At 43.7% G+C, this 15,251-nt stretch overlaps 1 protein-coding gene across 1 annotated transcript; it reads right to left on the bottom strand.

Annotated features, from left to right (window-relative positions):
- Positions 1–554: 554 nt before the first annotated feature.
- On the bottom strand, positions 555–14,539 carry shisa7a (shisa family member 7a). The gene is made up of 7 exons (XM_086039042.1): positions 14,371–14,539; positions 12,524–12,660; positions 8,083–9,980; positions 4,275–4,429; positions 3,773–3,838; positions 2,967–3,152; positions 555–2,813 (listed from the first exon to the last, which is right to left on the bottom strand). The coding sequence occupies exons 3-7, from the start codon at positions 8,772–8,774 to the stop codon at positions 1,822–1,824; spliced, it is 2,091 nt and encodes a 696-aa protein (XP_085895168.1). The 5' UTR covers positions 8,775–9,980; positions 12,524–12,660; positions 14,371–14,539; the 3' UTR covers positions 555–1,821.
- Positions 14,540–15,251: the final 712 nt, after the last annotated feature.

Genomic DNA, 15,251 nt, shown 5'->3' with positions numbered 1-15,251 from the left:
TATCGGTAATAAATCATTGTAGGCGAGGGCTGGCCAAGCAGGGAGTTGGCTCCGATCTTTAATCAGTTCTCTATCTCATATGGGCTTCTTCTCTTTATCAGTCCTTTGATTCTGTGTGTGTGTGTATGTGTGTGTGTTTGTATACGTGTATATATATATATATATATATATATATATATATATATATATATATATGCATATATATATATATATATATATATATATATGCATATAGGTGTATATATTTATATATATACGTGATATATACACGTTTGTATATACACGTATATATATATACATACATATACACATATATATATTTATATATATATATACACATATACACATATATATACACATATACACATATATATATACACACATATATATGTATATGTATATATATACAAATGTATATATGTATGTATGTATGTATATGTATATATATACATATATACATACATATACATATATACATATATACATACATATACATATACATATACATATATATATATATATATATATATATACATATACATATCAAAATCTAATATGGCTCCTGAGTGCTTTTTTTTAAACTGTCTACTGTACATGTACTGCGTTCTTTCACCCTACCGCTCTGTGCAAGTAATGGCACTGCTGTGTATATGGCAAAGATGGCAAATTCACTTACAAAATATGGCTGATGTACGCTATCACACAACTGAAGTGCTCCTAACATTTTAAAAAGTGGTCGTATTGAAACTGCTTCACTATAACACTAATTAGAGTAGCCTAAATACGCTCCTCTCAAAAAGGTTTGCCTTTCAGGTGAAATTTCAGGATGAGCTTGAGATGCACTATAACCTTGACAGGTCAACTTAAATTTCAGTTTCTCAAATGTTTCGAATGTCAGTACAACATGCTATTTTTCGCAAAGGAGGAGAGCTGAACGGCAAAATTAAAATCAAAACAGGTGTTTGATCCATGAATGGACATACATTTCCTCTCGAATTAGAATCACATTTTGACAGAATGACACCAAGACATTACACTAAAAGTTAGCGATACAGCGAACCCAGCATAACGGTTCAACAGTCATTTCTTTCTCAGGGCATTGAATTGGTCGCCACTGGACTGCTCTGTTTGTCTTAGGAGACGTTTTGCTTCCCGTCCGAGAAGGCTTCATCATTTCATGCAAGCGCGAGTTGGTGTGGGAAACCCACATATTTATGGTCCAAGTTGGAGGCGCGCCCCAACACAAGAAATGGTATCATTCTTTTGGGATGCAAATGACCGTCATTAAGATCTATTTGCTGAAAAACTTGTTTTGGAGTCATCTCATGGCATCTGCGTGCAAAAAATAAATAAATAAGTGAATTGAGTAACTTCATTTAGACAAAAGTAGTCCTTTGCTGCCATCTTGTGGCATCTATAGGCAATTACAATCCTCTGTTTTGGGCACCGATACAGAGAGACTGGAAGAGTCACAGAGAGAAGTGGATGGCCTGGCAAATTTAAAAAAAAAAAAAACAATCAATAAAAAAAAAAAAAAACACACCAATGTGACAATTTTGCCTCTCAGGTACTTCTTAGAGAACAGCAAATTGTTCAAAAAAGTAATTAAAAAAGTCAAATTAAGTTCACCTGTAAAGGTTTGAGTGCATTTCCTGAAATTTCACCGACTATCCCTTATTTTTTGTGAGTAGTGTATGTTATACCGTCACAATATACTATTTCTGGCAGCTGTGAATCTATCGGTTAAATGCAGACGGGCGCTCTGGTCCCGTGGCGGTGGGGGGGGGGGGGGTGAGCTCTACGTTAGGCACAATGCCCCCCTCACACCGTCACCTCATTTTTGCTCCCTGTCCTGATCCCCTGACTGCCGCCGCCCCCACCGCCGCCGGCTCCGCCCCCGCCGGACCCGGCGCCGCCCCCGCCCGGGATGAAATGCAGCTGCTCGATGGTGTTCTGCCGTTTGCTCGCGAAAGCCATCCTGCGGGCGTTGTGGCCCCCGAGCGTTCCCGTCCCCATGACGACACCCGCCCCGGGCATCTCCCCCGCCCAGCCCATGCCGCCGCTGATGTGGCCGGTCATGCCCGGGTTCCTCTCCTGCTCTCTGCCGGACGTCGGGTGAGAGTTCATTTTGATCATGTGGTGGCGGTCCAGGGAGGGGGTGGCGCACACGTTCTGCTGGGACTGGGCCTTCTGCTGGCGCGGCAAGGTGGGGACACCCCCTCCCGGGTGTGCGTACGGATCCATTACCCCCATCCCGCCCATGCGCTCCTCCAAGTGGTCGGGGGACATGAGCATCCGCTCCTGTCTTTCCTGTCTCTCATGTCTCTCATGTCTCTCCTGCCTGTCTTGCCTTTCTTGTCTCTCCTGCCTGTCTTGTCTGTCTTGGGTCTTGCGGGTGAGGGTCTGCGTGTTGGAGTTCTTACCGGAGGCAGCCATGGCTTTGTAGTATTGGTGCTGCTGGTTCTTGGAAAGACGGGACAGGGTACCCGTGTTGCCGGGGACGTCGCCCATGTTGAGCAGCTGGTCGCTGGACTTGACCTTCCTGGGTTTGGAGAGGGTGTCGTAGTTGGGGTTGTACTGGGGCTCCGGGGGCTCCAGGGGGTAAGGGTTGGGAGTGGGCGAGGCGGGCATGCCGGACGGCGGCGGCGGAATCCAAGGTCGGGCGGCGTGCCTGGGGAGCGTTCCTCTCCCGCTCAGGGTGTAGTCCCCGCCCCAGTGGAGGTGGTGCTGGGAGGACTGAAGGGCCGGCTGAGCGGTGTGCGGGCGCCGCTTGGTGGTGCAGTAACCAGACGAGTACTCATCCAGACCTTTTTCTGAAAGCCAAAAGGAGATTTGGCAGAGTTGTTTATCAGCACACCGTGACGCATCCCTCGCAAGGGGCTCAAGAGCGTCGCCGCGCTTTCGCCGGAGTCTGTCCTCACCTCCGGTAACAAAAAAACAAACAAAAAAAAAATGATCGCACTTACCGAGACGTTTGAGCGAGGAGTATCGGTTGAGTTCGGGCTTGGTGGCGCTCTCGTAGGAGGGGGGCAGCTGAGCCAGGTTGTGCAGCGAGTGGTGGAAGGCGGGCTGGGATTTGGTGTTGTTGTGCTTACTGGACAGCAAGGTGCCCCCCGCTGCCAGCTGAGCGTTGTTCATCCGTGGGGTGCGTTCTGTGAAAAGCCACGGAGGGGGGTGTTAAACGACATGATCGAAGCAGAGCGTGTCCTGCCTAGAACCTCAATTCCTCTCTCAGTTCATCAGTACGGCACTAATATTAGTCTTTCTATGCAAAGGATAAAGCAGGGGTCACCAACGTGGTGCCCGCTTACCAGTGATAGGACATTGTGATTTTCTAGGAATGCTGCGGAAGCGATCATTTGAAAATGTCAACTCTGGCAGTGATTTATGAAAAAAAAAAAAAAAATGAAGTCTTGCACATTGATATTTATCTGTTTCTTAATTATTCTGACAAATCATTCCCATCTTCATATAAATGAATATCTTTCATTATCAATCATAACATAATAACATCATTAAGGGTAATTTGAGCAAATTTGTTATTTCAAAAGTGTGTATGAAACTGGTTGGCCTTCACATTAATTAGTAGTCTAGTAACTCATTTTCAAAAGGGTTGGTGACCCCTGGGATAAAAGACATATGAATGCGGCTAGTTTTACTGCATATCGTCAGTCTACATGATGCTTCACCGTTTGTTTTCAGCCCGAGTTACGAATGTGTGGTCACGGACCAAATTAAAAGTCGTATCTCAAGGGACGATTGCAGTACTTACCAATAGTCGCAGTGTGTTTGGGGCTGGAGCCTGACGTGTGGATAAAATTGTGCTGCAGGTTGCCCACTGTAATGAAAAGAACATAATGGTTCATAATCAGCTCGCAGCAGTTTTTACATTTCATCCAATCGAGAGATCTTTTTTTTTTTTCAAGCACACTCGACACCCTCTCAGAGTTTTTTTTCGAGTGACTCGATCATGAATGGCAAATTAAAATCTTAAATAATTAGTGTTGCGAACCTCTGCTTGTTGAAAAAAAACCACCTTTAGTTGTTTTTAACAATGCTACAATGAGATTTTAATTAAAAAAAAAAAAAAAAAACAACAACGTCCTTCTGCACACAAAAATGGTCATTAAAACAACAAAGCTAGTGTTGGCCTACGTTTTTTTTTGGGGGTTTTTTTGCACAAGAGTTGTTAAAAAGCCGGCATTCACACATTCCATCGGCAACACAGACAATAAAGTGGTGAGTTTGTGCTATAAAAAGCCCTAAAGCCTCACATCTGTTGTCCTTGCTCGGCAGTCCCGGGGCGTAGAGGTTTTTGGGAGCCCTCCCCAGCGTCCCCTGGCCGTCAGCCACAGTCAGAGCCACACTGTTGTTTCTCTCATCCTGCTGCACCGGACTGGACTGGTGCCGCAGCATGTCCACCAGGGCTCTACAGTGCTCGAAGGGGGGAGGGGGAGAACGGTTGAATGACGTGGTTTTGGAATAACACGTATGAGCTGTCTTTTCAGAGGCAAAAGCAGATGAAGCACCTGTTGAGAGTTTAAACAATCAACATAGCCTGGCTTAGTATTAGAGCGGAAGTCAACTCAAACTTTTTTTTTTTTTCTCAAGAACATGTTCCCAGCAGGCCCACGAGTTGAAACACGGCATTCTGATTAATTTTGCGTTTGGGGAATATAAATTAAGCGGTAAAATGCACTCGTTTTTAGTCATCTCTGGGGACGGACATTTTTTCTTCTGTCGACTGAAAATGACGTCACAAATGCTCGCAACGAGACGTGATTGGTGGTTGTGAGCAGTTCTGATGTCATTTTCAGTGGACAGAAGACAAAATGGCCGCCCCCACAGATGGCTAAAAACGAGTGGATTAACACTTATTCCACAAACGCAATATTTATCAGAATGCCCTGTTTCAACTAGTGGGCTTGCATAGAACATATTCTTGAAAAAAAAATGTTTGCGTTGACTTCCACGTTTTAGGTGATGCTCGTTGGTATAAAACATTGGCTTAGATGATATTCAGGATCCCACTTGGGGCTTTATCACTTGAAATGTTATGAAATCACCCCCAGTCTGCTCTTGTAGTCTTACCATGCTGCAAGAAGTTTATAGTAGGTGTAAAAAAGGATCAATAGTTCCATATTTTTAGCAGAACTAAAACCCCCAAATCAAATTTTGCTTGGGGTCCTATGGAGGCGTGGGCTGACTGGTTATTTTTGCGGATTAGGGGACGTATTAGAAAACTATTGTGAGGATAGAAGGCTTTGGGGCATTTCAAAAAGGCTTGCCAGAAAATACTGTTTGTGTTATTCATGATATTATCATTTATTAATAGAGCCAAGCCAGGCAATGGAATTTTGTTCAATAGGGAACTTTGGTTTGTGTTTAAATGGCAATAATAAATTTATGCTTACAAAATTTGAGAAGTTCATGGAGAAAGGAGTGTATGGGAATTTTCAGGAATAAATAACTATAGTTAATTCATAATTAATAAAGAAATCATTTCCGCATTGTCACCTAATTGTTGATAATAATTTGGTTTGCTTGGCAATACGCGCACAAGAAAGAGAAAAAATTAGCCAATAAATCAACTGAAACAGGAACAGAGGCACCAAAACAAAGTAAGTAAAAAAAAAAAAAAAAAAAAAACCAGAACATATTTTTAAATGTGTTTGTGTTTATCTGCAATACATACAATATTATGTACTGTATGTTCTTGTATTATTATGTGAAGACGTGACAGAATCACCCAAATGTCCAGTTAAGTCTCAATAATTCCCATGGGAAGTGAACTCAACAGAATATTTTCAATAAGAATAAGAATCATTTTGCCCCTAGGCAAGTTTACAGAAATAAAATAAAAAACAAATTCATAAAAACATAAATAATCTAGAAATCAGAGGCACAAGTATCATTTTTAATTAGACGGTGAGACTTGTGTTTTGCGCTACAAACGACAACAACAATAATTAACCTGGTGTTAAATTCAATCAATCAATCACATTTTATTTATATAGCACTTTTCATACATAAAAATGCAACTCAAAGTGCTTTAAAACATTCAAAGCAAAACATAGAATTATCTTCAATCAAAAGAAAAGATAAATTATTTAAAAGTTGTTGAAAGCCAAACTAAAAAGGTGTGTCTTGAGCTTCCTCTTAAAAATATCAACAGTCTCTGCAGACCTGACATCCTCTGGCAGGCTATTCCAAAGGTGAGGACCAAAATGGCTGAATGCAGCCTCGCCAAATTCATCGTTTTCTGACAGCTTCAATCGATACTGAACATGATTGTCTTTCGATCTTTTGTGTCCTGGATCTGATTAGATTGTGCCAGTAATAAAACATCCGGTTCGTGTATACAAACAGTATATTGCCAATATTGTTGGTTACATACAGTGCAGCATATGAGCCTAAAGGCCCGGAGGAATTTGCAGCAGCCTCTCGCACTTTCCAGCTGATGACTAAGAGAATTATTGTGAAGCCAGAATGATGAATCTGGGCCATTCATTGAATCCTGAAAACCTAATTTCTTCACATCATTCATACACGGATGTGTGGAATAGCCAGAGGTGGCAAAAGTACTCACACTCTCTACTTAGTAGAAGTACAGATACTTGTTGAAAAAATAAAAATATTCCGGTAAAAGCAGAAGTAATGATAAAAAAAAAAAAAAGTACATCTAGTAATGTAGAAACATAAAAATGAATTTTTACTGTCAATTATATAAATAGCCGTTTTGGTACAAAAAATACACCTTACCTATATGTGTTTTTACATATTAGGCATCTGTTTTCAAATGCAGAGAGTAGAAGTCAAAAGTCGTTTGAAAGCTAAATAAATAAATAAGAGTCACTGCATACTTGAAAGTAGCCACCGATAACAAAGTACTCCCCGCCGCTGAGAATAGATAGATAGTAAAGAGAGACAGAGAGTGATAGAGATGAGAGAGACACATTGAGGAAGAGAGTGATGGAGAGAGTGAAAATGAAAGAGATCGAGAGGGAGAGATACTGTAGATGTAGGAAGGGAATGAGAGAGTAAAAGAGTGATACGGACAAGTGACAGAGAAATATAGATGGCGAGAGAGTAAGAGAGTCAGAGAGAGAGATAAGGAAGGGAGTGATAAAGAGTAAAAAGAGAGAATGGTAGAGATTGAGAGAATGATAGAGGATAGAGATCTATGCGAAGAGAGTGACAGAGTTAAAGGGAGAGATAGCTAGAGAGAGCAATAGATGCGGCTATTGATCGAAAGATTAGGAGAGCAATAGAGCGATAGATTAGAACAGATATAGCAATCGATAGAGATGGAAAGACTGAAGGATTGAGAGAGCAGTAGAGAGTGATAGAGCGAGAGAGAGTGATACACAGTATTATATAGAAGGCGAGAGCAAGAGATAGATTGGCAATCGCTAGAGAGAATGGCTACAGCGGCAGAGCTAGAAAGAGTGATAGAAATAGTGATGGAGCGATAGAGTAGAGTTTGAGAGATATATAGGAAGAGTGTTTGAAACTAAAGATAGCTAAATATATAGCTAGCTAGAGATAGATAGATGGATGGATGGATAGATAGCTAGATAGCTAGCTAGCTAGAGGTATCTATCTCTAGCTAGCTAGCTAGCTAGAGGTATCTATCTCTAGCTAGCTAGCTAGCTAGCTAGAGGTATCTATCTCTAGCTAGCTAGCTAGCTAGAGGTATCTATCTCTAGCTAGCTAGCTAGCTAGAGGTATCTATCTCTAGCTAGCTAGCTAGCTAGAGGTATCTATCTCTAGCTAGCTAGCTAGCTAGAGGTATCTATCTCTAGATAGATAGATAGCTAGAGGTATCTATCTCTAGCTAGCTAGCTAGCTAGAGGTATCTATCTCTAGCTAGCTAGCTAGCTAGCTAGCTAGAGGTATCTATCTCTAGATAGATAGATAGATAGATAGATAGATAGATAGATAGATAGATAGATAGATAGATAGATAGATAGATAGATAGATAGATAGATAGATAGATAGATAGATAGATAGATAGATAGATAGATAGGGAATAAAATTTACAATACTAGGCATTTTTCAAAAAGCTGGAGAACTGCTGACCTTGGCATATTGAGGTCCCTCTGGATGGCCTCATGCTGGACCTTGTTGAAGACCACCTTGATGCCCACGGCCACGGCCACCATGAACACCACCACACCTCCGATCACAAAACCCGTGTTGTGGCTCTGCTGCTTGAGGGGATCGAAGTCCGGGTCGGGGCCCAGCTCCTCTTCGATGACCAAGGCGTTGGACTCGGTCTTGGCCCAGGCGGGCGAGTCGTAGTTCTTGCAGCTGTCCTGGTCCAGCTGACGGTTTCGGTCAGGGCAGCAGAAGCGGTAGTGGCACGTCCCGCAGCAGTAGATGAACTTGTCCTTGGTGCAGTTGAAGGAGTTGTCAAAGTGTCCCATCACGTCGTAGTAACCCTGACACACGTCCATCCACACGTCGATGAGGCGCGGGGCCACCTGGGCGGCGCCCAGGGGCGGGGCTAGGGCCTCGGATGATGTCACGTTCTTGGGGAACATCACTTGGGCCATGGGTTTAGGGGGCGCCTCCAGGACTCCCTCCGGGGGGCTTTCGGAAACTTTCTTAGGGACTTTGGGCCGGCTGCGCAGGGCGGCCGGCCTCGGGTTCAACTGCGGGATAGAGGGGCCGGGCTGGGTGGAGGACAGGTCCACGTCCTCGCCGGTGGTATGCGGGGCGGCAAGAAGGAAGAGCAGCGCGAGGATGCGGAGATTGGCTGTGGGCGTCATTTTTACATGACTATGGGACGGCGCTTTTGTAGTGCAGGTTTTAGCTCACCAGCTGATTCCAAAAGCGTAGTTGTGAATATTCACAATACAACGGCAGCTTCATTCAGAAAAGCTGGCGAGATCACATTTGGCCAAGGGAAAAACGGGTCAGAGGCCAACGCTGGTAGCTTTTATTTTAGATAATGCCTTTGGAACAGGAGAGTCTAACGCGCATGAATTTTGTGGCAAAGCTTTCCAGTCTCAGCCTGTAAAAGAGCTCAATTTGAGTTATGAGGCAGTCCTTTACATTCCTGTACTGATCGCGGCACTTGAACAGCAATTTTTTTTTTTCGTCGTATATATGCGAATGTAAACGTCTGCTTTACGGAAGTAAGTACGGTATGGCACATTCAAAAGTAGGCACTCGTTAGATATCTCATCAGCACATTGTAAACACGGACTGTCGCTCACTCAGTGACTTAAGGGGAGCCCGCAGGAGACTCCCCCCCATCGTACTAACTCTTCCTCGGGCATATCTATAGATAACACGCTGTACTTTTATCTCCTGCTTTTTATTCCGGGATTGGATTAGCGTGTATCGGCGCCGGCCTGGCACAGGCTGTAACTGTGATGGGGTGCTGGTGGGTGATAATGAGGGAGCTTTTAAGTGTGAGAAGGAGAAGGAGAAGGAGGAGGAGGATGCTACTGCTGGAAATTAGGAGTAAGCACAAACCGAGGAAATGGCTCCCTGCCTGCGAGAGACATCGCAAGCGACGACTTCTGCCGTTCTTTTGCGTTCGGCTCCGAAATTGCCAGTCCCATTTAAACTCGGGTGACTAATTAAGCGTGTGATGAATGGTGCCTCTTCTCCAAATAAAATATTTTAAAAAAAATTTAAAAAATCAAAAGGGAGAAAAATTATCCCTGACTTGTCACTGGGAAGTGGGGAGGGGGGGGGGAGTGCTCAAAGAATATCACTTTTGTGGAGAAATATGTAAATTCGTGAAAGTTATTGTGCCGCAAATAATAAGACGGTGGCAGATCCGTCTCCCACTGGAGAAAAATATAATTACATGTAATTTTGAAAAATGTGTGGCAGAGAATGGAGGCACATATGGATGGGAGAGGCGGCGGGGAGGGTGGGCTCCTGCCAGCTTTTGAGGGGGTGTTTGGTGAAGGGGGCTCGGGGCCAAAAAGGACTGAGAGACCTCTCTCGAAGGGGGTTCGCTGGAATACAAACAAGAGATGAAGTGATTAGTGGCAAGGTAAATCGAGGAAAATGGAGCCAGGGAAAGGGATTGAAAGGAACACAAAGAGAGGCGAGGAGGAAGAGCCAGAGGTATATAGGAGCAGAGACGACCGTGAGTGGGAGGGCGGCGTGTGGGTGGGTGGCTACACAATCAAGTACATTTCTCCCAGCACTTAGCGCCACAGCACACACGAGAACCGCAACTCTAGGACACACGTATAGATGGACAAATAACGGCCACTGTGTTTTTGGAGCAGCAGATATTTAGCGTTTTAATGCAAAATCGGTGATCGGTTTTGGTGTAAAGTCATAATTTCAGGCTGGATCAATGACATCATCGATCGGATCCGCAAAATAAGACATTACAGCAATTACAATCGATTTTTTATTGATGGGGGTTGTTTATCAGCACTTTGGGGAGAATTATTAGGTTTTTTTTTTTTTTTCCCTAATGTATTTCAGTGGATGTCACTTACAAGCACATTTTGTCTTGCTGATCGGCTCCAAAATCCTGATTGTGTGAAGCCTAGTAAATACTCTCTTCTGCTTTTGAATTGTTCAGTGTGCATTTGTGGATAAGGGTTATTTTTTAGACAAACGTCACTCAGTTTCAAGATGTTCACACACACAGATAGGTTTCAGGCACGCATGTGTGGAAAGGTCCGTCCCACTTCCGTCCGCTAGGAGGCAGTGTTGCTGTCTCCATTGAATGGGAGCGAGTAAAATCCCTTTTTTTACTTAAAAATTTGAAATTGAAAATCGGAAAACGAGCACACAAAACGAGCGTTTTTTTTCTAATCTTCTGTTACGTGTTTATTTAACACAAGTCAGGAAACAAGACACATTTCCGTATGTTGTTTTCCTCTTCTGAATTCAGAACTTCTGCTGCCACGCTTCTTGCTGTCGCAGCAGCGTAGAAGAAGTAGTAGTAGTCACAGAAGAAAAACGTCTTCGAACTGCAAACCAAAGTGGGCTCAAGGGAAACAAATTATGGTCTTATTTTGTTTCCCGACTTGTGTTAAATAAACACATATTAGAGGATCCGATAAAGGCTCATTTTCCTGTTTTCAATTTCAAATGTTAAAAGAGGAGATGGCTCGTTCCCATTCAATGGAGACAACACTGCCTCCTAGCAGACGGAGGAGGCATGGCCTTTCAACTCGTGAATGTTTAGAACTGCCGTGTGTGGCTGTCTTGAAACTGACTGCGTGACGTTTGTCTCAAATAAAAATGCGTGTGCCCGCTGATCCACAAACGTATACGTTCAAAAATTCACAAGCAGAATTGAATATTTACACATGATAAATAATTACAAATGCTCATACAACATTAAAAAAAACACCTGATATATTTGTGTGAATAATTTTGACACAAATCTTTCCCTATATCCTTCCTCTTTCTTTCTGCCTTTCTCTCGCTTTCTCTCAGATTCCGTGCGTGGGTTGAGGCAGCTAACTCTCTCAGAATAGCACTGCAGCGCTGTCTGTGTGAAGGGGAAGGGAAAGGAAGCGAATACACACCGAACCCATGGGCAAAAAAAAAACCTATGAAAATAATTTGGGGGGGGGTGATTATATTCAACTTCAAATGAACACTTGTCGCAAGTCAAGCTTCATGTGGATTTTCCGCTTGACCACATTGTGTTCCAAAAAGCATCACTTTGGCCAACGGCCTCCAGCAAAAGCACACTGTGCCACTGAGGCATTGCAGCAAGGGGGGGCGGGAGGAGGAGGGGGGGGGTGAATGGCACACATTGACAAGTGTGAACATGCATAGTTACGAGCAGCCACTGGGAGGAGGACGCAAAAATATATATATTTTTTTTTCATAAAAAAAGGGAATAAAAATGCACGAAATGCCCCCGCGTGAGTGAGCCACACCCACCCGAGCGTTACTTTGACGCGAGTGCGTTGCAACAGGTGTTTGTCGGGAAACCACAAAATACATCGGAAACATCCAGAGGGGATATTAAAAATATTTAATTAAAAAAAAAACACAGCACCGTGCCGTGTTTTTTTTTTTTTTTTCAATTTCTTCTTTTTTTTTTCGCTACTGCGCAATGAGTGACTGACGTGCACATCGATTCCATCCCCCCTCGCACCGACACATGAATTAGTTGGAACTTGTAGCGGGGAAATGAACATGACTTGCATGTAGCTGTGGGGCTGCTTGCTTGCTTGCTTGCTTGCTTGCTGCTGTGAGTGCGTGGGTGTATCCTCGCCGGTGTGTGTCTGCTTCTTCGCGAGTGCTCTTAATATCATTATTCTCATTATGCGCGTGCACTTGCGCTGGTTCGGCTCGGTCATGTTTAAAAGCAAACAAACAAACAAACAAACAAAGGAAATAAACATGTTTGGTCGTGGAAAAGAAGCGTGCACGTGTTTGTAACAAAAAAACAACAACAAATAGATATATATTTATATATATAAAAGTAATGCAGCAGATATAAAAGAAACTCACAGCAGCATGCGCTTTGATAATAAATATGCTAATTTACAAAAAGTGCAGTGTCGTGTCTTACCTGTGCGCCGCTGTGTGAGATTTGACGCTGGAGTCTGCGCACTCAACCTCCGCGTCTCTCACTCAGACAGGCAGCCTGTTGTTATTTAGACCTGCAGATGATCCGGATCCTGGAATCCCGGATCCTGGATCCTGGATCTGGAGTTAGACCAAATGTTTTTGTTTTTTTTCTACCTTGTGTTGTTTAATTAGAACGAACAAGCGTCGCAGGTCTCCATCGTCCTCGTTCTTGATAAATCCACGCACACGCACGACATATAGGGGAGGAGGAGGGGAGAGGGGGGGGGTGGCTTAGTGGGGGGAGGGTGGGTCAGCACCACCAGACGAGATGTTCTGAGATGTTCTCACACATGTCAGCTGGAACATTCCGATTCAGAAGAAACCCACGGCGGGGTTAACGATGCAACTTTTGTAGAATAGAATAGCATGCCTGATCCTCGCCGAGATGCTGCCGCGTGTGATTGGACCCTCACTGGCTGCCGCTGATGAGACTCAACTCAAGTCTCCTCCGAGCTGATTAGGCGCCTTCTCATCCCTCCTGTTTTTAATCACTGAAAAGTGCGAGCCCAACCCAGAAGCAGAAGCGGCAAAGAAGTTTAATTGAAGCGGCAGCCGGCAGAAGCGTGATCAGCCTCCGGTGAATGTGCGAGTGGGGGGACAGAAAAGAGAGGAAGAAGATGAGGAGGGGAGGGTGGGGGGGGGGGGAGAGGAGACAGAAACATGGTTGCCAAGGCAACAGTGTCATTATGTTGGTGGCAATTATGAAAGCGATGAAACCAGAGGAGGGGGGGGGGGGTTGGGGAGATTGGCGCAAAAAAAAAAAAAAAAAGAAAAAAAAAAGCGTGAATACACTAGTCACTTGCATGGATGAATTATCAAGAGACTTTGTGCTGGACAAATGTGTGCTGTTTGTGGGGGAGGCGGAGGGGGGGGGGGCATGGTGTGTTGCATATGGTCTTTGTAATGGTGCATGAATGAAAGTGCTTTTGTGTGCTCCTTCAATGCATTTGTTGTTGCAGAAATGCAAGGACGAGCGCCACATTAATATTGGCTAGCATGCGCAATGTGGCGCGCTAGTGGTGAGCAAGTCTGGCTCGCAGTTCTGAGGTTCAAGGTTGTCATTACAGGGGGGGGGAGCCGATACCGGCATTTTCGATTCGTTGAAGAATCAGTAAGTCAGGAACTTTTTTTATCGCGGTCGAGCAATATTTGGCTTCCCTGCAGGGGCCATTACGATGGTGAAAGTCACCCATCCGTTTGTCCGTTTTCTTTTGTCCTCATTAGGGTCACAGGTCAGCTGCAGACTAGCCCAGCTGATATTGAGCAAAGGTGGGGTACCTCAACTGGTTATATTATATTATTTATATTATATTAGATATAAAACATTTGCCGATGGTTTTCATTGCATGGCTTCCAATATGTGGAGAATAGAGGCCAATCTTAGAGCAATCAGTGTGTGATTTGTTTCTAATTTGGGTGGAAGGATAAAATGGTCTGGGTAGTCCTGCAATATTTCACCCCCCCGCCCCCTTGCTCCCGGGGACGTCTTATTTAACCCTATCAGAGGATTTCTTTTTGTATTCATGATTATGGCATAGAAACAACAGCTCAGGACATTCAGAGACTTTAGTAATAAGAACGGATGGATGGATATAACAAATAATAATAAAAAAAAATTTAAATCACTATATGTATGTTTATAAGGTTTATATCAATGCTAATTGTTTCGGAATTGTGCTATCAAACTCGCGCTTTGGAGCGATGCGCAAAGGCTCGCCAGAAGAGTTGAAAAAAAAGAAGGTGCTGGGATGCGGGTTCGGGGGGGGAGGGGGTGTTGAGTGTAATTACCTGCATGTCAGGCTGCTATTTCCACACAGGTGGGTGGCAGGCCGGTGCAGGCCGTCATTAGACGCACTCCGGTGACGCTCTACAGGGTGTGCTTTTCCACTCGCTGCTCTGCGTGCAATTACTGGCTCCCCTCATAATGCTCGTTCCATCAACGCCAAACAGGAGACCACTATAAACAAATTGAACGGTGACAGGCGTATACGCTCACTCGGATACAACACTGAGTTCGCCGGGTCAGAAATGAAGCCTTCACAAAAGGAGAGTAAAGCACTTTGGATTGGCACCGTCGAACACATGTGGCCGAACCAAACAAGCATCGGTGTGACGCAGTCAAGTTCTAAAACTAAATTTGGAATCATAACTCATGGAAAATAGTGGCAGCAAAATATTTAAGTATGCAGCAGATCTCTACATTAAAATTCAAAACTTTTTCCACCGTTAATGTGATTGTAATTTAAAAAAAATAAATGGGGGGGTTGAATAAACAATTCAAATCTTGTGATTGCATAAGTGTGCACACCCTCATAAGTGGGGTTGTGGCTGTGTTCAGAATGAACCCATCACTTTCAAATTCATGTAAAATAGGAGCCGGCACACACCAGCCATCATTCAACGTGACTCTGAAAAACCCCAAATCAAGTTTAGATGTTTTAGTAGGCTTTTCTTGACTTTTTTTTTGCTTTCTCGCAGAAAGCGTGAACCTTTCGTGCTAATACTGACTGGTAATCAGGTCAGTTCATTATCCCAGCTGGAACTGGGGCATTAGATGAGGCGAGGTCTATTAGAACAGCTTAGATTTATTTGAGGTTAATCAGAATTACTTCAAAATTTGGCAGGTGTGCTGTCTCCCATTTGACAAGTTTGAATGTGACGTGCTAATT

This window comes from Filicampus tigris, chromosome 8 (genome assembly GCF_054856515.1).
Source record: "Filicampus tigris isolate MCC_2025a chromosome 8, RoL_Ftig_1.0, whole genome shotgun sequence".
Taxonomy (NCBI): domain Eukaryota; kingdom Metazoa; phylum Chordata; class Actinopteri; order Syngnathiformes; family Syngnathidae; genus Filicampus; species Filicampus tigris.
This window is presented reverse-complemented; position numbering and strand designations above follow the sequence as displayed.

Excerpts from the sequence above, each read along its gene's own strand:
- shisa7a (XM_086039042.1), bottom strand. The coding sequence starts at position 8,774 with ATGACGCCCACAGCCAATCTCCGCATCCTCGCGCTGCTCTTCCTTCTT. Across the intron at positions 3,839-4,274 it reads GCCGAGCAAGGACAACAGAT|TGGGCAACCTGCAGCACAAT; the intron begins GTGAGGCTTTAG and ends TTTTCATTACAG. Across the intron at positions 3,153-3,772 it reads CAAACACACTGCGACTATTG|AACGCACCCCACGGATGAAC; the intron begins GTAAGTACTGCA and ends GGCTTTTCACAG.